A 21,086-nucleotide genomic window follows, 5' to 3' on the forward strand; every position below is an offset into this window, starting at 1 on the left:
GCCCCCTTTTTTTTACATCAAGTTACTTCGTACTGTAATTTAGCTTAATCGCTAGGTGATCTGATTTCAGTCAGGACTCAACTTTTAGGGTACCCTTGCTCCAGAGGCCCGTTGTCTAAAAAATCAGTATGAGCAAATAACCGCAGTTCTCTCACTCCCTCGCAAAAAAACTAACCTCTGGCACCCAGGGTGCTTTTAGCGGTGATGTTGCCGAATAATACTCGCAAAGTCCCCGTTTCAGTCTCCGCGCAGACAATCAATCAACAAATCAGTGAGTCGATCGATCGATCAATCAATAGATCTGGTTTCAAGACGTTGCATGCAGCACGATATATTAGTACATAGTTAGTTACCGACTGAGTAAGGCTTAGTATGGTGTGCATTTTGAAATGCAACAACAACAACAACAACAACAACAAAAGCCATCGCTCTACTGCCAGGCCAAAAGATCTCCATTCGTTTTGTCTAGCTTTTTGTCGAAAGTTATTCTTCAACACGTCACTAAGCGCCTGTTTATTCATTACTCTAATTCCAACTTTTGGGCCAGTAGATTTGTTGAAAACTAGGCTCAAGACTCCCAGCTACATTTACAACCCGGGAATCAGTTATTAACCTTGCGAATTACAAACAGGTCTCCCTGTCCGGGTCATACACGGTACCAGATTTGTTGAAAAACGTTCCCATGGATTCCGTGTATGACGTCGCATCGCCCGAATCCCAGTCGCTATCATCTTCGTCCTCCGATGAATCTTCGTTATAAAGCAATCGCCTCGTTGCGTCGCTTCCCCTTTTCTTGTCAAAGTACATTGTGCTTTCGCTCAAGCTAAACAAACTGCATTTGCTGGAGATCTTTTCCAATCCAAGCCCCCTGCAAGATGACTTCAAGTCCTTTTCTTTATCTCGAGCATCACACTGCTGTTGGATCTCATAAACTTCGTACTTTCGTGATCTTGGCAAAAGAGCAATATCTTTTAGTTCACTATTAATGTTTTGCAGACATCTTCTGATGTCTTTGAAAAACGAGCTTTCAATATCAGTCTGGTTTTCCTGAAAATGCTTTTGGTAGACAAAATCGCACGCTGTCCAATTTACTGGTGTATATTTGTCCTCTATTCTCCTGTCGCAATTGACTGGGGTGTGCTTGATGTCATAACTGTTTGTATGAGGGAAAAGTTTCGCATTTTTCACAGCGGAGAGCTTTCTTCCTAATTTGTTCTTAGCGTAGTGGAGAAAAACTCCCAGCATTTTGCGTTCCTCATTATCTCGCTCCTCGGGATAAATTTTCACGTCTCGGTAAGACTCGTTTAGGATCGCCAAAAACATATTTATGAGTATACACGCCATTCCTGTCATAAACAAAAAGAAGTACAGAGGACCAATGATCCTGTTCGCGTCTTTTAGCTCCTGGTAATTGGTTGCTCCCCCGATAAACATCCCGAATTGAGTTCGAAAGACTTCGGAAACGCTCGAGTAAGCCTTCGTGGTGCTTCCGAAGACGAGAAGAGCGACTTGCATAAACGCCAAGAAAGTGACCATGAACACGGCCGAGTATGAAATGATTTTGTTCCTGCAGCGTGCCATGCTAGCTGCTAAACTGGCAATGTGCTCGTTAAATTTAAGAATCTTAAGAACTTTTAAAGTCAAAATGAAGACCAGTATTGCCATCAGCGCATTCTCCAGGTCAGACCACAACACGGCGTAGTGAAAGCTTGATGTCTCGAAAGGGTTCGCGTGAATCTTCTTTACCAGTTTTGAAGTGTGATATCTTCGGAAAATCGACAGCACGACAGTGGCTATCGCGGACAAAATTTGTGCCAGTTCCACATAAGACCAAGCAGACTTAAAATATGAACGCTTCTGTCGGCAGCATTTCACAGTCTCGGCAACAATGAAGTATAACACAATAACAATAACGATGAGCTCGCAAAGTGCATTGAATGAGCGCGTTCCAGCGGCCCTGGCTCCGTATAAGGACATGGTGTTGATTCGCTTAAAGGTTGCGACCCCGCCCAGGGGTAGAGCCTCTAAGAGAAGCGTGACAGCACTGAAAAGGCTTGTTGACGAGTCAAAAATCATAAATTCGATGAACACCGCTCTGGTTCTCTCGTCGATCCAGGAATTGTTTTGCAAATTGTGTATGACCCGTAACGCTGATCCCTGTGTGTAGCCTAGATCTGCCACGAAACCGCCTCCTCCATAAACCGCTCTCGAACCCTGCAATGGAACAAATGACATTGGATGAATACACAGCATGTGTTGCTGAACGGTTAAACTGACAGCTTTCAGCAAATACTCTGGTCCCCAACTCCCCGTTACGATTGGTAAGTATTTCCGAGCCGTGTGGCTTGTTCTCCCAGTTGGCTTGGTAGCTCAGTTGGCAGAGCACCGCACCGGCATCGCAGAGGTCATGGGTTAGAATGCCGTTCAAGACTGAATTCTTTTCTGGCTTTATTTTTGCAACTGCATAAGTTCAGTACACAAAACTGCGATGATCATTCACTTGTTCATTCTGTCACCCGCAGGTCAAATTTATATGAATTTCATATTTCAGTTTCACTTCCAGTGAGGCTACTATTCAGCATTTGAGTTCGCTTCAATGTGTATGTTAGGCTGGCGTGCTCTTTTAATAATTTGGGTTTGCCCTTTAAATTACAGAATATACACTGCCTAGATGCCACGCTTGATCACTGATATTTTACCTGAAATGGCAGGTTGTGTAGGTCGTCTGCGTTGCAATAGCGCCAAGGTCTCGGGCACATCTGAAGAAGCGCGAATTCCGAGAGGAAGGCTGTTTTATTGACTGGAATTTCCTGCCATTTCGGCATGCTGTAAAGCGTCTGATCCTCGTCATTAAAGCCGTAAGGTGGTAAGCAAGGATGTAAAGTTTCTCTAAATGCTGTGTAGCGGGGTGCAACGGGACATGGACCTATAAAACAGGAGACGGAAGAAAACTATTACGGACCTGAAAAAAAATCCTGATCATATTTGTATCGTTTTCGAGAAATTTCAATGTCACTTTAGCCAGGGGCAGTCAAGTTGACTAGGTCTTATGAAACTCCGGGTTGATGCTTCATATACCAATTCTCAGGGGGTTCTATTGTGATAAAAAAAATTGCTTTCAAGGTCATTTCACGAGTTAGCATCATAAGTTCATTGCAGCTATGAGATCAATCAGATTTACGCATGTGCAATAGAATAATGTGAAATAAATAAGATACTAGAGATATATCCTCTCACTGGTCGAACAGCATTTATAATAACTCCGAAGAAAGATATACAATAGAAAATTTTCTTTTCTTTTTGTGTTAGTTATAGAAACACTATTAAGAATCTTGAGGAAAATATTTCCTTTTTTGTTACCTGGCTTAACTCTTAGCTGCCTGATGCGCGGCATTCCAACCATGTAACCAGACAGATCCGAAATAAACCCGTCTTTGTACTCAAACGGCTTTCCATTGTACAACGTTGTGTTATACATGGCTGGGACAAAGTATCTCTTGGTCCACGCCCAGAACGAATCAGTATCGCGAACCTTTGACAAGAAAAAGAGAGGAAAAAAATAAGATCCTGTTTTGAAACATACTGACTGATATATTGGCTGAGGCGTCTGCTTCACTGTACATTATCACGATGTGAAAGCGATCACTTTTATTTTTAACAAACCCCTGCTCAGATTACCAAACAGTTTCGGATCGAAAATATCATGTTGTATAATATATTGCCTACATCACAACTAAGTTAAAGACTTCTAAAAAAACTCGAGTAGTTTGTGCTAAATACAAACTACAAGTCGTTTCTCTAGTAAAATCGGAATGACCTTTTTTGAGACAAAAGTGCGATTTCGTAGTTTCAGAAGGTCTCGTCGCTTCCACAGGTAATTATATTGAAACGTGTATTCGTTTAGTAATTTCTTTCCCACGCGTCTATTTACTGTTTCCTAGCTACTGCAATCCTTTCGGGACCGACGTTTCCCGCCATGCATTGTGATACCTTGTTAAAGCGAGGCAGCAGATCATCAATTCCATTTGTCATCCAGTAGAACCCAGTATTCCTCCGTCCATAGCAGATCACCATTAGCGCCCAGGCAAATGTCAGGTAGAACAACAACTCAACAGCGACTCGAGCCATAGTCATTACCCGCAAGCGATACTCGCGGAATTTTTCCAGTTGCTGGCTGTCTGGTTTGAGCGGCTCATGAGATTCGCCCTGTTGAAAAAAGCACATATAATATACTTTATTCACAGGAGACGCTCGTGGGTCAAATGCCTAGCCTAAGGAATGAGGCTTCAGAGTTCTAAAGTTTGATCTGGCGTCGTGTTGTTTTCTTATAAAAAAAACCTCGTTTATTTTCTCTCATCGCTTAGGTGCATAAATGGTACCAGCAAACTGATAAAGAAACACAAAAATGCCTATGAATTAACCTAACCCTTTCGTCTGTCAAACATCACATTCGGAGGGGAGTGGTAATGTTTTTTAGTCACTTCACAGTCGCAGCCTCCCAAAACCATACCCTTTCTAGCCATTTTGCCTGTTCAGTTTTAGACGCAATGCCGGAGAAACGCAGTAGTAACGCAGTAGTAATAGTAAATCAGGCATCAAGTTGTAATTTGTAAAACTACAGTGAGCAGTTGTACGATAACTAGACAAAACCCTTTAGAGTTAAGGCTAATTTACACGTGCCGGTTAATAGGACCGATATGGTTAAGAAAATGAAAGAGCAGATGGAAATCGACCAGAATTTTAAAAATCTCTCGCAGTGCTAAAATCAGGCCCCCGCGCTACACCAAAAAAACAACAACAACAACAACAAAAAAAAAAATTGGCCGACAAATTGTAACGTGAAAATTGACCCATGCGATTGAAGCTTCAAGTCGTGCTGATTCATTCTTTAAGTATATTCTACTCCCTTATTTATATCTTCTTCTTGTCTTACTCTGCCCTCTTCGATTAGCTTTCGCTACCCGAAGTTGCATTTCTCTGTATTTATACATGTAATGTATTTATAAATTTCATGTACACTTACTGATGAAATAATAAAGATTGTTGTATAGATCGGTTACGGTACGTGAAAATTACCCTTAAGGACGGTGCCTACTAATATCGAAGTATTTTTGTGCGGTTTATGACTATGCGGGAAAAGCAGATCTTAGGAAGGTCTATTGGAATCCAAAACGAAAATTGGGGGTAGCCACGTATTTTTCAGAGATAATTAAGCAATAAGATCTCCAAAAAGCGCCAAAAAATGAAGCAATGTATGGGATTTTTTCCTAAATTGAAGCTTTATTATCTCTGAAAAATGCATGGTTACCCCCAATTTTCTTTCGAGATACCAAAAGCGTTTGCTAAGCTCTACCTTCTCCGCATACTTTTAAAACGCGCAAAAATATTCCTGTATTAGCAGGCACCACCCATAGGAAACCCGAGTATCTCGAGATGCGCAGAACGTATGCGCAGTAACAATAGTAGGCACCGTCCTTAAGTTCACATGCTCTGTCGCTAATCTACCTTAAAGAACAATTCCAAACTACAAATGATTCATCAAACCAGCTTTGCTAACCTACCTTAACTTTAGAATAAGCCACGGACTTTTGATGTTCCTTTACGCTGTCATCCTCTGGAGCCTTCTTGATGATAAGCGCCAACATGGAAGCCACTATTACAACTTTGATTGGCTGAATAAACAGAACATCCTGAGAGAACGACACCAGAATGGAGGTCAGCCATTTGTTGGACACTTCAGTGCCCCACATCATGGAGTAGAACACGGTAAAGGTGGCGGATGTCAGCGAGGTCAAAATACACAGAACCCAACCAACATATAAGAAGCACCGCGGCAACTTACACCCTGACTGGCGCGTGCCCTCCCCTGTGGGGCTTGGATTGTCACTGTTGATATCATACGTTAGTGTGGCGTCATGCTTAGTTTTGATATTGCGGAATATAAACACGATCAACACATTAATTGGAACCACAAGTACAGCGCTTTGTATACCAATAATAAACTGTCGCCAGCTGAGTATCAGCGGACCAATTTGAAAAGTGTTGCTTGTCTCCTCTGCGCCGAATTGGTAAAACATGGCGTTTGTGACCATAGCTGACATCAGCACGGACAAACAACACGACGCACGCTGGACGCGCGTGAATGGACTCGTTGGGGGTCTGGTAATGACTGACAGCCAGATATGCCCGTCACCAAGCCCCACCGAGGCTCTGCTGTAAAACTTGTTCTTAAAGCTGTTGATTTCTTCGGGTGTGGACACGTACAACACGCGCTCAATCTTGCCATCGTCACGCTCGGCTGCCAGCCAGCGGTTGCACACAAAAAACCACGTGGTGTCGGTCCCAGGATCCCGGATGACAACTTTGTTAACAAACCACTGTGGATTATCCCCAGTGTTGTCATGCCAGATTTTTATGTGCGAGATATCACCAAGTGATTCCTTAAGAGACAACATAAATGTGTTGACGCTCCCGCGAGCGAATAGTTTCTTATTGCACATAGTGTTGCAATTTAGAGGAATAATATCAGTGTCGCGGTCATCACCGTAAATCATGACGGCCACATTGGCAGAGGTCCCACAACGCCGCCATATTCCAGTGTATACTGTCAGCTCGTAACAGTGGTTAGCTGTGTTGACGTCACCCAGCGGAATCACCTGAGTGACCTAAAGTAAAAATAAATAAATAAGTAGACCATCAAACTAACAAACTAACCAAGTAGTTTGTGCTCCGACGGTATCTGGGTGTTGGGTTTAGAAAGAAGCATCTTTCAACAAGTTTTGAAATGGTTTGCGGTGATGGAACAGTATGGGTTACTAGTTCTCTAGGCTCTACGGATTTGGAAAAGTTAATCGACAGAAAAATCCAAAAACGGCTTTTTCCTGGGTGATCTACTTTCACGTAGGTAAACCTCACCAAAATTTGCTCCAACCACTTTTTACCAGCTGCTTTGTGGCGCTCACACGCGTAAACGGGGCACTTGTTGGTATGGGTTTGCATTGCAAATCGTCGTGGGAAGACATCTTTTGCCTTCCTTTGCTGTATAACAAGGTGAAATGACCAGATTCGTTCATCGTTTCACTAGTAAGTAAACCAGGACGATGAAATATCGATGCTTTAAGATAGGAAATAGTTAGGGGGAGCTGAGGGATGGCGCAGTAATGAGAGCACTCGTCTCCCCCTAGTGTGGCCCGGGTTCGATTCCCGGACTCGGCGTCATATGTGGGTTGAGTTTGTTGTTGGTTCTCGTCTTTGCTCCGAGAGGTTTTTCTCCGGGTACTGCTGTTTTCCTCTCCCCTAAAAAACCAGCACTTCTAAGTTCCAATTTGATTTGGGAAGTGTCCGCAATCAGTGCTCCGCGCTAAAGACATTGACACTTTAATAGAGTGATTTTTTTTATTTATTTAAGTGAATAAAAGCTATGATTACCCTAAGCCCTTTTGCCACGATAGTTGTTTTGAGATTGGTGTAAACAGTTTCACTGTTAACTCACCGTGGTAGAATTACCCTGCAAAATCGCTTCTGTTACAGTGTGTAACCACTGCCAATAACTGAAAATCAGTTGCCGGCTAAGTTGCAACCATTATAATTTTATCTTGATAATACTTACTTTCTGACTGTCACTCCGGTCCGCTCTCCGTGCAAATACAGCTGCAATAATGTAGAGACCAAGCATGACACACACAGTGCCAAGCACAAGGAAATTCTTTGACTCCAGGATATTACTGAACGCATCCCAGACTTTGTCAAAGTCGATTGGATTAGGAGCGACCAGGAAATCGCCACCAAACGCAGATAGATGGGTACAGAGGCACTGGAGAGAACCATTTGCTGAGTTTGGACCAACCTTGAACCAAGAAAAACAACAAAGTAACGCTGATTTTACGGGAGACCATTTTGTTTATAACTTTAAACGTTACGCAGTCACGACGGAGAGGTATCTAAAGGCCGATTTAGACGGTACAACTTTTGCTTACGACTGTTGCATGCGATTTCTAGGGCGCGCGCTGCTCGCGTCATGCAAAAAATCGCACGCAACTCTCGTCATTCAACATTGCCTATACCTACGATTGCCGTAGGATTTTAAAACGTGTTTTAAAATCTCACGAGATTTTTTATGACGTGCACGACAGTCGTATAAGCGAGTTCTAGGTTTGATTTACACGAAACAATTCGTGTCACAGGCCTGTCGTAAGCTTGTCGCATGCGACAAAGTCGTACCGTGTAAATGGCCCTTTATTAAACAGGTTCTTTTAATCACCCTTTCCGCTGTATCATCCTAGATTAAATCCTCTCAATTTGCTTATATATTATTTTAACATTTATGTGCCGTTTTTCTCTTCCATGCTTCCTGCGGAACTCATTACTTACAACTTTGTTGTTTATAACTGAATCCGAATCCACAGAACAAGATTTCTTACCCTGCATCCTTCTGATGTCCATTTCTCCTTTTTCTCTGACCAATACAAACACGTCGCCATGGAGATGGACAAGGAATAATTGATATCAGTTCTCGGATCATATGTAGGTACATTTATCATTGGAGTCGGTGGAGGTGTGGTGGGTGGGTCCTTAAATTCCACGCATATCTCAGACCGCTTCTGTCTCCCATTTCCTAAACAAGATCTACGTCGGCGTTCCTTTTTCTCTGAGTCGGTTCCTGTCAACCTAACCCCAATGTAATACATTCCAAGTTTTCCTGTGATTTCACTCGAAAGAAGAACCAAGTATGGATCCTTGGTGCAGTTAAAGTACCCGTCATGCATCACAGGATGTGAAGTTGCTTCTCTACTCTTTTTCACGCGCTTTTTACATGACGTAAAATCCGGGATCGCAGTCACATAATCATAATTTTCCACCGTCGGTCGCTTGGAATGACGGACATAAATTTGCAAAGTTGTTCCGTTTTGCGGGACTATCTTGAAGTTCATTGCCATGTTCTGTGAGGATATCATTACTCGGTGATATTGCATGCTGGCATTTATGCTTGGTTTTACAAAGGTTTCTAATGGCTCCCGACTCTGCGGCGGTCTGTTCGTTTTGATATTGAGTTCGATCTCTTTGGATAGACCCGAGACGTTGAGCAGTTCTCCTTTATCGTCTTTTAGGTCAATGCTAATTACAGCTGATTTAACGTTCTTGGCGCTTTTGTCCCACGAGAAGGGGTTCTGTTTCAGAGAAAACATCTAGGAGAAAGATTGCATGTAAACACTGTATGAGTTCTCCATACCCGCTGGATATAATAGGTGGTATTTAGTTTACCACTAAAAAATATCAAACCACAGGGGTGAATGCATTTTGCACTCTTATTCTCAACATAAATCTGGAATCAAGTATTACAAAACAACATTTTGTGGAAATTGGATAAAACGGACTAGCAGAAAGAAAACATTTGAGAAAAGGCCGTAAGTCAAACTATCCAAATTTTCCTTTTAAAAAGCAGTTTTCCCATAACAACGTGACACTGTCTGTCTGTCCATACCTGTGTGTCCACGTGTGCCATACCCATCGCTTGTGCACCCAACAGCTCATCAGGAGGTGGGAATGTTACGTGACTGTCCTTTATTTTAGTGGGTTTGTCGCTAACGTCGCTGGGAAGCTGTCTGTTTAGCACCATGGATATCGTTTTCGTCTCCATCTCTAATGGCTTGTCACCAATATCACGCGACGATAACATGCTGTCTCCGACTTTGCCGATTAGCTTCCAGGCCTTTTGGGCCAGCTCTTTTGTCTGTCGTAAGGAAAGAAGAGCCACGAACTAAAATTTAGGTCCTGGGTTGGGGAATGGTAACGGGGCCGGGGTGAGTTGTACATTCGCTCAGAAGTTAAATAGGCACACCACTTAAGTTTACTGGGACTGTTAGCTTAACAGAAGAGCAGTATCTTGTGAATACGTCAGGTATTTAGTTAATTTAGTTTTTTATATATTTAGTTAATGTTTAGCTAAACTTTGTGAAGTTTAATGTGTCGATCTTTCGGCTACCAAGTAAGGCACCTAAACTACCCGCCAGACGTTTCCTCTCTTGCCGGCAGCTTGGTACCGGTTACATGTTCTCCCGCGCTTGACAACGGTGGTTTTTCCGCGCCTGGGGACTGTTTACATGTTTTTCCGTCCTTGGCACCGGTCACCTGTTTTCCCGCGTTTGGCACTGGTAACGTGTTTTCCCGCGCTTGGCACCGGTTGTATGTTTTGGCACGCGCTTGGCACCGGTTGCATGTTTTGACACGCGCTTGGCACCGTTTGCATGTTTTCACGCGCTTGGCACCGGTTGCATGTTTTCACGCGCTTGGCACCGGTTGCATGTTTTCATGCGCTTGGCACCGGTTGCATGTTTTCATGCGCTTGGCACCGTTCGCATGTTTTCACGCGCTTGGCACCGGTTGCATGTTTTCATGCGCTTGGCACCGGTTGCATGGTCTCCCGTGCATGGCACGGGTTACATGCGCTCCTGCGCTTGTTGCTGGTTTCATGTTTCACTCTGTAGTATCATTCATTTTATTCTAGAATTTATACATTGCGGCTACAAAGTATCAAACCTTAGTGGCGTTAACGTTGGGTTTTTGTCCCGTTTCTTCTTCTTCTTGCCCTATTTTCTCTTCTTCTTCTTCTGTCGTGGAAGCTGCCTCAAGCACATTTCCAATTCCCAGCAGCAAATTGTTGCCCGCTTTTTCGATACCAGCTGCATCTTCTTCGTTTGTTAGGGAGATGTTTTGGAATTTGTTTGCCATGCTTTCCAGAACGTCGACCGATTTCCACTACGAAAAAATAAAATTCGTATCTCTAACTTCAGTATTAATAGTACCGATTCTCCTGAGCTGTCGTCTAAAAGTGTTGAATAGTAGACAGAATTTGGTAGTATTCCATAACAATACACCAATATTCGTCCTTTGATCAAAGATTTAGCATCGCGTTTACGGCAAACGGCAAAAGCCAGGCAATGCTACACATGCGCACTGACCTCTTCCTCTCACCTCTGGTCGTCATGTCTGACTAAGCCGTCGTTACAGTTCTCTAACGTACTTAAGTTAAAAACTTTGTTTAAGCACGTTACTCTTTTTCTTCTCATGATCAAGTAGATTCTGAGTTTAATTTCCAGTAAATTAGTGGATTACCTTTACTTAGTATGTATTTAGTACTGAATATACCTTGGATTCCTCCGAGAGTTCGTCACGCTCATCAGTTGCACTGGCTACCACAGACGTCACGAGAATTAAACCCTGAAGGTCATCAACTTTGACCTTTGACGAATGTCTGATCATTTCATCCTTGAACTAACAGGATACAAAGGAGTATTTTATATTAGAAGGTAAAAGGGAAGTTCTATTGATATCAAACAAAGCAATAAGACACACTCTCATCGTCTTTTAATCGCAGGAAAAGTTAGATCACCATTTCACTCCAAGTCTGTTGTAATAAACAGCAGGGAGCAAGGTTTAGACTTGTGCAATTAATAAACTCCTTATGTAGATTTCTCCCCTCTTGGAGCAGTTTCTTTGATGCACCTGTCAACTTTTTCAATTTCTTTTAGTTAATAATCGAGTTTTCAATTTCCTTAAAATGGTTCCCCATACCTTTAAACGAATAGCCGTCCTTTTCGTGGGACAACAGATCATTTCCAGAAATCACATGTCCTTTTTTTTCGGATGTAAAGCTCGCTGAGATGTAAAACTCACAATCGAACTTGGCTCTTTCAAAGATCTTCACTTCTCATGTTCATAGAGAAGAAGTCACCAGTTTTTGATTAAGGCAGTAGTGAATCACTTCAGTTGCAAGACACATCAACTATAGTTATTAGAGGGAGACCAAATGTTCTGTTTTGGACATTAAACTGACTAAATGCAATAATGATTTATTTTACACTGCTGTACCACTGTTGCCTTGTATTATGATACGGTATAAAATGGATATTTAATCAGTCTCAAACCTTCATTTTATACTCCGTTTTCAGTTCTTTGTCTGAAGTCGCCGACATGACAGACAGTAGAGTGTTAGCCAGCCGCATAGCGTTCTTGCCGCCATCTTCGCTGTTTAACAGCTTGGCCATTTCGCTTTGGTTGCCAACTGTGTAGTGGTACAAAGCACTCACGTTTATGCTTTTGCTTTCAAGAACCTTCAGGGAGAGACGTGGCATTCAAATGATTTTAGTCATCCTCAAAAGAGAGCTACAAGGAGGTCTATCTAGAGTCACATTATGCTCAACTGACTGAAATTAGTTAATCGTTGCTTCAGTCTGTGAATACGTTCAAGTGGGAATAAGGCGTATGAAAGTCGTGGTAAACCTCGACTCCACTCCACTCCACGTTCATTACTTTGTCTTTCGCTTGCCGCGTTTTCGCACGCCCTATTCTCCACTACGGAACTGCAGGGCGAACGCAGAATCGAGGGGAAAAGGCGGGTCATTGCCCATCGTCGTCTTCAACCAGCTTTTAGCTTTCTCTATTTACCGATTTTCGTGCTTCTGTGTTTGCTTGGGTTTTTCTTTGTAGAACAGCGGACTTTCTATCTTAAAGGAGGTGGCCTGAACCTAATTTTGTCCGGTTCTCATTGTGGGGAGGGGGAGGGAAAGGGGGAGTGTTAATACTCCTAGATGCCTTGTGTTTAGGCTTTATTTAGAAATTTCCCAGAATATAAACTTGTGTTCCGTAAAAACGTTTCACAAAATATTACTGCAATCCAATCCCTTTATGGTCATACCTCACGCTACAGTCAAAATGACTGGTTCTTTATTATTACTGGGGCATCAGCTCCAAACGGAACAAAATGAAATTTTGTAAAAAGCCGAGTTATTAACTCATACCTTCACCGTTACACTTTTCATCCCGTACCCTCCCCAGTGGTCTTTTATGTAGATATCGACTCGAACCATAAAGTCTTTTTCGGTGTCTCCAAGAGGAAGCTTATTGGTTCTTAGAAAACTCTGTGGACCCTCCTGGATAATTTCGTATGCTCCGGTATTGGAGGTGTAACCAAACTGATATATTAGGTCGCTATCTGTGTCTTTCCAACCGAAGCATTTAAAAGTGAAATTCGTCACCAGAACTCTTCCTTCTTTTCTGTCCACGGTGCAATTTCCGCCTCTCGGAGACTCGTTTGTAGTAAAAGTGTAGGTTTGAAACGAGGTTTCGACCTCCTCGTTAAAATATCCGCGAAGGCGCAGTTCAAAAACTTTGCCCTCGCCCAAAACGTCTTCTTCGATTTCCAGAATTTTGCGGTCATTGTTTTTTATCTTGACCACACTGCCATCTTGTTTTCGATAAAGTGACCACGTAAGTTGTGGAGTAGTTTGCTTACAGACTTCTCCTAAACAGACACCTTCAAACGTCATCTTCTCTTTGGTGTCCGCTTTTCGCTTGCAGTTTCTTTTGCACCTGTAAGGAACATTTAAGAGTGACACTTCATTGATTTAACATAACATGTCAAACGAAGAGCGGTTACTAAGCGTGGCGGGAAAGCAAGATGGCGACTTCCTGACGCATTCTTCATCAGGTGAGTAAAGCGGATTAATTTTAATCCCTGTTTTACCTCAAATAAGCAAAACGACTAAGGAAATCGTACACGAGGTGTGAATATTTTTTCTGCTACCGATCGATGAAGATTTGCGCGTTATTTTCATTCGATCTAGGCAAAGTTTATCTTTTATAATTTTAGTCGCTGTCGCAAATAAGTGTACTTACCAAGAGTAAATAAGCTTATTAGAGGACACAATCGGCCAGAGAGCGCAAGTATTTAAACTGTCATGATCATATCCCATCCAATGACAAGCTGAAATTATGTCATGTTTGTACAAATTTATTTTATGATGGCGATCTCATGTTTGAGGAACCCTGTTTTGGTTTAAAGCCTAGTTATGTATTCAGCCCCGGGTTTTAATATTTTATAGCTATATATAAATGTGTAAAATTAAAGTCTGATTTGTAAAAGAAATATAATTGTTAGCCTTCATAGGAAGGATTTCCGTGGGTTTTTCACGCATTGGAGGCGATTTGTTTTTTAATTGCTTGAGAGTGGGCGAGAGCTGGTGAGTTAAAAGTAAACACATCAAGTTCATTTATACGTTCCCTCAATTATCGTTGCTAATAAAAATGAACGTAATCCTAGTAACCTGAGGGCCAATTGGCTGCTCTGACCAGTGGGTGGGGTAGGTGGGGTGTTACACTGCAGGGGTGTGATTAAGGTTTTAGCCATGTGTTGCACTAAACCTTGTACCCATAACAGTCTTCGTGCTCTCTGAGTAAAGTGATACTACAACCATCAAGATCACCCATAACATTCCTTTAAGAGTATTCAGATGTAACAGTGTCACAGGTTACGGCCCTTAATGACAGCTCTGCAGTGAGCAAGATTGCAGAAGAGAAGGGGGAAGGAAACAGAAGGAAGTGGCATATGTGAGATGGTGAATAAAACAGGGGACAAAATTGCAATATTGCATACTACCAAAGCAGAAGGAGGTTGTAGCCACCACATAAGGGTTGGGGACTGGAGGTCATTGATATGGGAAGCAAGAGGTTCAGCTATCCTCTCCCCCACCCCTTTACCAGATCATATAAGTTGATCTCATACACCCTTCCTGTGAAATACAATCAACTTCCCCTAAGGCAGGTACCCTTTGGACCAGCACTTTCTGTCTGCTCTATGTAGGAGGTGCCCGTCTTAGGAGGGCTTATGTATAGACAAACAAGTAAAATTTGTCTAATCTATGTCTGCCACAGATGATGTCTGCCTTAACAAGATTACTGTCTTATGGTGGTGTTTGCTTACTGTAAGAACTGAATGGCTCACCTGATATTCACTCCAAAGGCATTGACTTTGTTCAGGGCAAATTCATATGAAATATTAGTCCTCCTCTTGCCTTTTTCCAGGATCATTGTGATCACATAGTGTTCACCTGCAACCATCTTATCCAAAAACAACATTGCTTTTGAACCTGTAAAGTTTAGTTTTCCAGGGCCAGTGCCATAACATCCTGTTTCATTTGAGCTTTTCATACCATCTGGCGCAACAACAGGAAGTAGTGGAATATTTCTTAATTCCTCATTCTTACGTGCACAGAGCCAAGTATATTTGAACGTTCTTTTATCAACATTTTGATCATCTGGATCAAAAGAATCTGAGGCATCCAATTTCAGTTCTTTGTTGTACCCTTGAAGTAGAACGTTTAATGATGGGCTGGCAGAAATAACAGCTTGCAGAGGTGATTCTATGATTCGTAGAAATCCGTAACTAAAATTTACACAATTTGATGAATTTTTCACATCTATCATAACTTCAACGTAGTATACACCATATTTGAGATCATGAGGTAGAATTTCCTGCGTGATAGTTGTTTTATTTGTGATATTGACTTCTTGTTTAACAGTGTATATAGATTTGAATGAACTTGTCCTGTCCAGCTCTGATCTGTGTGAGTTTTCTAAATGAGCAATTTTCCAGGTCACTTTGGCTTTCAGTTTAGTGTGGCTTTCAAGAAAAGCTTTAATCATAAAGGAAGATGAATGCTCGATTTCAGTAGCAAGCTCAGGATCTTCTGAAAGGCTTGCAAATGAAATATGTGGTGTTTTACAGGAGGATTTCCCTGGAAAGAGAAAAAAACCCAAACATTTTAGTTTGAGTACTAGAATCAAACCTTGGTTCTTACTTTTAAAACTATGGTTGATATTCTTAGAACAACATTCGTAGTGTTACGTGTAAGTGTCATCTTAGTATAGGTGTCAATTTTGGAAAGTAAAAAATGTGGTGCTTGTGTACAGATGGGTTACTGATCAGTGGCAAATGTTGTTTTGTTAGTGTTATAATCCAATTATTTTCTTGATTCACGTTTGAGATGACGGTGGTGATGATTCAAATGAACGTGTTAAGCAAAACTTTCCTGTGGTGTTGATTATTATGCTTTACAAGGGGGATCTAACTTTTGGGTCTGTGGATGAAATCCGCTGAGCAGTACATTCCTGTAGTTCAGGATGCTGGTGTTATAAATTGAGTGACATTTTCCTGTTTTTCAGTAAATTTAGAGTAATTCTCAACTTTAATTCATCGCTCTCACTTATATTTATTAAAAAGTTCGCAGCCCATCACTTAAAGTTATTTTTGTGACAAAATGTCTCCGTCATTATCACCTTGAACATCTTTAACTCCCAAGTAGTTGTCGTCAAATTTAGATGATCTCTTTATAATCTTTTTTACTTCTGCGATCATATGCTGCACTTGTGAATCTTCCACTCCAACTTTGAACTCAACGATTAGGCTTCCAGGCCTAAATAAAAGAAAAAATCAACGAGAAATTCAAAAATATATTAATTGCGCATGCGCTAGATCAACCTCAACTTAGTAGTGGACGAGATGAGGGCCATGTGAAAAAGCGTAAAGTGATTTGAACGAAGTTAAGTTTTTTTTGCGTGTCCTTCGACAATTTTTTAAAACTTTCACGTTTGAGATGCCAGCACTGCTTTCACATATCCTTTTAGTTTTGCTTATAGTGTCAGACATGATATTGCGAGGGTTAGCTCTTCATCAGAGCGATTAAGGGCTAACGCTCGAAACGTCAGCATTCAAATTTCTTTACGGTGGCTAAATTGCCTCATCAACTCTGTTGAAAAAACCAAACATTCGTTATTAAAAGTATAGTTGTTATATAACGATTAATTTTTTAGGGAGCCACCTTAAGGTAAAGCCGAGGAGCGTAAATACCTGAGGTGTTCGAGTTGTACCACCTGAACTCCTTGCAAGTTTCTGATCTCTTCTTCCTACGAGCAAAAAAATTGAGATATTTAGAGATAAAAAACGGAGATGTCATAAATGTGGAGCTCTCAGTCTTGTAGAAAAGCAAACTGCGCTAATCTTTGTTGTCGCAAGCATGGAAACGCATCTGTTTTCCTCGCTTTTGGAGTGCGGTATATCAAGTAAGCCATGCACTTCATATAGTTAACTCTCCGGCTCAAAACAGATGCGCAGGAATAATCGGAGTCCCGACAGGCACACATGTTTCTTTGCCCCGCTCACATGAATTAATACTTTTAACGCAATGAACTTGTCTTTCCAGAAAATAATAATTCAAGACGATGTATTGTAAGTCTGAACTACAAAATGTGCAGGTTCATACCTCGTTTTCAAGTCTCTTGTTAATGCTTTTAAACCCGTCAGACTTTTTGTCAAGCAACATTTCCAACGTACATCTCTCATTTGTCCAACTAAGCCACAACGTTACGGACCTTTCTGTCGATAAAAACAATGAAACTGTTTCAAAGTTTTGCCGATGACAAAACAGGTGCGCTTTTTATGAATCTAATAGAAGACGTCAGATGCTTCCTTCTAGCTGCCGCATGATTTTGACATTAGTTTGAGAGTTTGTTGGCTATTATACAGCCTTAAAGGGTATGTTTTCTTTTAGTGCTGGAAAGTCCAAAGCGCTAGCTATCAAGGTGCTTCTACAAAAGCCATAGCTCAGTCCTACTTACTCATGATGCATCCGTAGACTTCAAATCTGAAGGCGACGTTGGTGTGATAGGTTTGGGGTACAATGAACACCTCTCTGACGCTTTCAGGATGGAAGTTGTGCCGCACAATTGTGTTCGAATCATTGTTACCTTGAAATGTCTAGGAAGAAAAACAGTCAGGACGGAAAAATATTAAAAAAAAGACAATGGGTCAGTTATCAAAAGACAGTTTAGACGGTGTTTAACAAAACCACGTTCGAAGCCATTTTCAATTTTGCCAACAGTCATATCTAAACATTGTCTGCTGCTGACAGTAACAGGAACGCTTGCATCCCAGCCTAGAAAACTATTTATCTACTTAAAATAAACCACTTATAAACAGATTTGGAGGCCCATTGATTGTCTTAAGCCGTTGGCCCAATGCTTTTTCGGTGACACTAGTGTTGTAGTAAAACAATTTAGTAAATTATACTTTTAGAAAAAAAGAAAATTTAATTTTTGTGATACATGAATGTCATCGCGTCGTATGAAAGCGATCGACATATCTAGCAACACATACATATATGCTCAACATTTACCAAAGGCTGGAATTCAAATTCATACTTTGCCCAGTCAACTGATTTTTCCAAGATCACAACAAACGTTCTCTAAGACGTCCAAACTCCCAACCGATGAATATGGATACCATTTTCTTTGTCGATGAGTTCCAGTCCTTTCGAAAATTTCGACTCAAACTTAAACTGGCATTCCCCTGATCTCAGGCCGCAAGACCTTTCAATACATTTGCACTCCAGTTTTGTAGGTACCCTCTGGATTCTGGTCTTTAAATAAAGTTAATTTTCCAAACGAACTGTTACCTTTGGTTTACCATTGCTGTCCAATATGTACTCTTCCTCTCCGCCTTTTTGGCGAACAAACTTCACGATGTATTTAGTGACCCACTCTTGAACATCGGGGGTGCCATCATCGTATCCCTGAGTCGCCACGCCTGTGATTACCGTCTCCTTTTTGAACTTTACTCCAACGATCTTTAAACTAAGGGGGTCCTCCTTCCCTGCTCTGTAACCCCCAGGACTGTTCAGCATCATATTGTCCTCGGTAGGGTACGTTTCCAAATCATGGATCGATATCGCGGAGAACTGGTCCATCTCATCTCCCAGGGGAAGATTACACTCAGGATCTGCCACCGGGAATGAATTATTCATGGTACTCATTCATTTATTGTTTATATGATTAAGCGTCAAAATAAATTATTGCGCGTCTTTGCAGTGCAGTGTGCTGTAACTTTGCCCTTTGACATGGTTTTTGATTGCTTTTTGACAGTTTTCTAATGGTTTCCCTTTTCATTGACCAATCAAGTCCAAAAGAAGCCTGAGGCGAAGTTGGGAGTGTTAGCGAGAACCTCGACAACTCCACCTCTCCGCTGTATTTTCAGGCGTGTCACGGTTAGGGAAAAGTCTGGGGATTTTGTATCGTCAAGGAAAATTAAAAGCGTAAAATTCTGAAGTTTTAGGGAATTTTATTTTTGGCTAGTCACAAGATTTAGAGTTTTCTTGTTGCCAAGTGATATGTTGTTTCAAAAACTGTTTATGAAAGAATAGATATCTGGGTTTCTTTCCTGGTTTATTGCCACTGGAATTGTATTTAATGGTCAGTGAAAATTGATTTGTGGTCAGTAAAAACCCAGAATTTTTTTATTTCGATGAGTCGAAATACTGTATTTTGATTGGCTAATTTCTGTTCTATCAAGGTATCATTAACATACATCAAAGCGGTCTGTTCAATGGGAACGAGGTTGGATACATATGATTTTCTTGTAAATTAGGGAATCGGTTGTGGAACTCGTTCAAAAACACATTAAACGATTTAAAAGTCAACTCGGCGCTACGTGCTTTGTAGCTTTGACTACATATACGGCGTGATGGTGTGGAATAATTGTTAAACAGAAACATTTTTGTAGTGTTATCGTGAAATAGAGGCCCAGGGGTGACCCCATGAGCCAACAACCAAGGACGATGGAAACCGAGACGTTTATGCTGACGCCATACAAGAGGACAATGGAGTGACTTTGTTCAAACTAATGACCGCGAGAGGCTGATATCGCCATTAAGTTACCATAGTAACTTACCGCAGAATTCACAGGTTTTTCTGCACTTTCTTTCCATCCACCTTTTGTAGCTTGGTTCCCAGCACTGACTATGATCGACGTATTTTTGACAATTCGGATATTTGTCTATGCATTCTGTCGGTAAAACAAGGAGGTTACCTGTTGGGTGGTTTGGGGTGGGGGTGGGTTTGGGTGTGGTTATTGATGGCAGTGTTTGGCCCATTTTTATGAATTTTTTAAAAACATGCATTTTTAGGCTTAATCAGTAAAATCTTTCCCTTTCCCAACCAAATAGGAAAATTTGTTTCCACATTCAGGACCATAGCGGCCCAAAAACCATACCGCTGGGGTCCCATATATGCTTCCGATCTGTTCTAGTGTTGAATTTGAAAGGAGATTGCGTGTTAAAATATCGACAGTTGAGTCCATGGTTTGGTGGAAATCATGGATGTAGATCGTTTCTAACAAATGCCTTTTTGAGAATCATTTCAAATGTTGATTGACAAACATTTAATAGCAAATGGAACAATGGGAATTGCCAGGGGGAACAACTGCAATAAGTCTCTGGGTTAGCTGATTAACAAGTGCGCAAAAGCCGGTTTTGTAACCATTAGGTCCATAAAAGACATTCAGCAGTTGATATTAAAGGTGATGGGATCCTTTAATATTAGATAAAAGTATGCTATCGTTTGATATTAGGAGTTAAAAGCCACGTTATTGTTCTCTTGCATTTTGTCAGCATTAACCTCTTAATTCAGCATGCATTAGGAGCTTGTAACGTTAGATAGATATTATTTTGACTGTCTTTCTTAAGCCATTAAAAATCGTTATACTTTGTTTGAAACCAGAACTCCGAAAGCAGTTAGATTTTAAATTAATTGCTATTGCAGGGTTCTGAGGTCAAACCATTTTAAAATAGACAATAAAATTTGATTCCCTCTCTGTTCTCGTTTTCAACACAGTTACGTGAGTAAATTGTTTTATGCATAAGTTTGAGTTGGGTTGGTGGAGGGAGGCGAGTGGATGCGAGTGTGTTGCAATATGTTACAGAGTTGTCTTTTGTGATGCAATTGATTTTTGTGGCGTTAAGCAGCGGGTAAATTATTGAACTGGTTGACCAGTGAAAATTGGTTTTTACTCGGTGATAAACATAGAATTTTTTTACCCAGTTAGTTGGTACTGAAATAACTTTGTTTTTTTCTTCAGTGACTCATTCCTCTAAAAGCACCTGCCGGTCACAGATGACATGGCGCCTAAATTAGCGATCAGAGGCACAGTGAAATGAAATGGAATTAAGGTGGTAAGTCAAATTTGTTTCTGATGACAAACGTTCGTTTACTAGGAAATCGACCCAATAAAAAAACAACAACAACAAAAAATAATTATCCACATCCATAGCAAGTAAACTTCTATTGCGTAGAATTCAGTCCTCTTACCAATGCACCGAAGACAATTTTCTTTTTCTTTAAACTGATTTCTTTATATACGGTGTCGGCTAGAAAGCGTCCCGGCACACCTTATTTACGAGCATGAAAATTGTTGTGCTAGT

At 41.2% G+C, this 21,086-nt stretch overlaps 2 protein-coding genes across 11 annotated transcripts in view; one reads left to right on the plus strand and one right to left on the minus strand.

Annotated features, from left to right (window-relative positions):
* Positions 1 to 558: 558 nt before the first annotated feature.
* LOC146478782 (polycystin-1-like protein 2) overlaps positions 559 to 21,086 on the minus strand; it is a 36,634-nt gene continuing 16,106 nt past the window's right edge. For 8 of the 9 annotated variants that reach the window (XM_085112396.1, XM_085112401.1, XM_085112395.1 and 5 more), the window contains exons 4-22: positions 19,559 to 19,672; positions 18,288 to 18,610; positions 17,452 to 17,590; positions 17,097 to 17,209; positions 16,685 to 16,740; positions 16,114 to 16,250; positions 14,780 to 15,572; positions 12,798 to 13,368; positions 11,925 to 12,110; positions 11,146 to 11,271; positions 10,537 to 10,755; positions 9,482 to 9,730; positions 8,421 to 9,185; positions 7,610 to 7,846; positions 5,562 to 6,665; positions 3,991 to 4,206; positions 3,361 to 3,532; positions 2,700 to 2,926; positions 559 to 2,214 (exon numbers count right to left, since the gene is read on the minus strand). In XM_085112396.1, coding sequence (XP_084968522.1) covers positions 622 to 2,214; positions 2,700 to 2,926; positions 3,361 to 3,532; positions 3,991 to 4,206; positions 5,562 to 6,665; positions 7,610 to 7,846; positions 8,421 to 9,185; positions 9,482 to 9,730; positions 10,537 to 10,755; positions 11,146 to 11,271; positions 11,925 to 12,110; positions 12,798 to 13,368; positions 14,780 to 15,572; positions 16,114 to 16,250; positions 16,685 to 16,740; positions 17,097 to 17,209; positions 17,452 to 17,590; positions 18,288 to 18,610; positions 19,559 to 19,672 — 7,340 coding nt within the window. In that variant the 3' untranslated portion in view covers positions 559 to 621. The remainder of the gene's footprint in view (positions 2,215 to 2,699; positions 2,927 to 3,360; positions 3,533 to 3,990; positions 4,207 to 5,561; positions 6,666 to 7,609; positions 7,847 to 8,420; positions 9,186 to 9,481; positions 9,731 to 10,536; positions 10,756 to 11,145; positions 11,272 to 11,924; positions 12,111 to 12,797; positions 13,369 to 14,779; positions 15,573 to 16,113; positions 16,251 to 16,684; positions 16,741 to 17,096; positions 17,210 to 17,451; positions 17,591 to 18,287; positions 18,611 to 19,558; positions 19,673 to 21,086) is intronic. The other variant, XM_085112404.1, reaches the window with a different exon arrangement.
* LOC146478783 (polycystin-1-like protein 2) overlaps positions 13,441 to 21,086 on the plus strand; it is a 79,507-nt gene continuing 71,861 nt past the window's right edge. The window contains exons 1-2 of one of the 2 annotated variants that reach the window (XM_085112393.1): positions 13,441 to 13,486; positions 20,744 to 20,837. The gene's annotated coding sequence lies outside the window, so the exon portion shown is untranslated. Of the gene's footprint in view, positions 13,487 to 19,938; positions 20,838 to 21,086 lie in introns of those variants that run through there. The other variant, XM_085112394.1, reaches the window with a different exon arrangement.

The sequence above is a fragment of the Pavona decussata genome, unplaced genomic scaffold (genome assembly GCF_977016875.1).
Source record: "Pavona decussata unplaced genomic scaffold, jaPavDecu1.1 SCAFFOLD_64, whole genome shotgun sequence".
Classification (NCBI taxonomy): domain Eukaryota; kingdom Metazoa; phylum Cnidaria; class Anthozoa; order Scleractinia; family Agariciidae; genus Pavona; species Pavona decussata.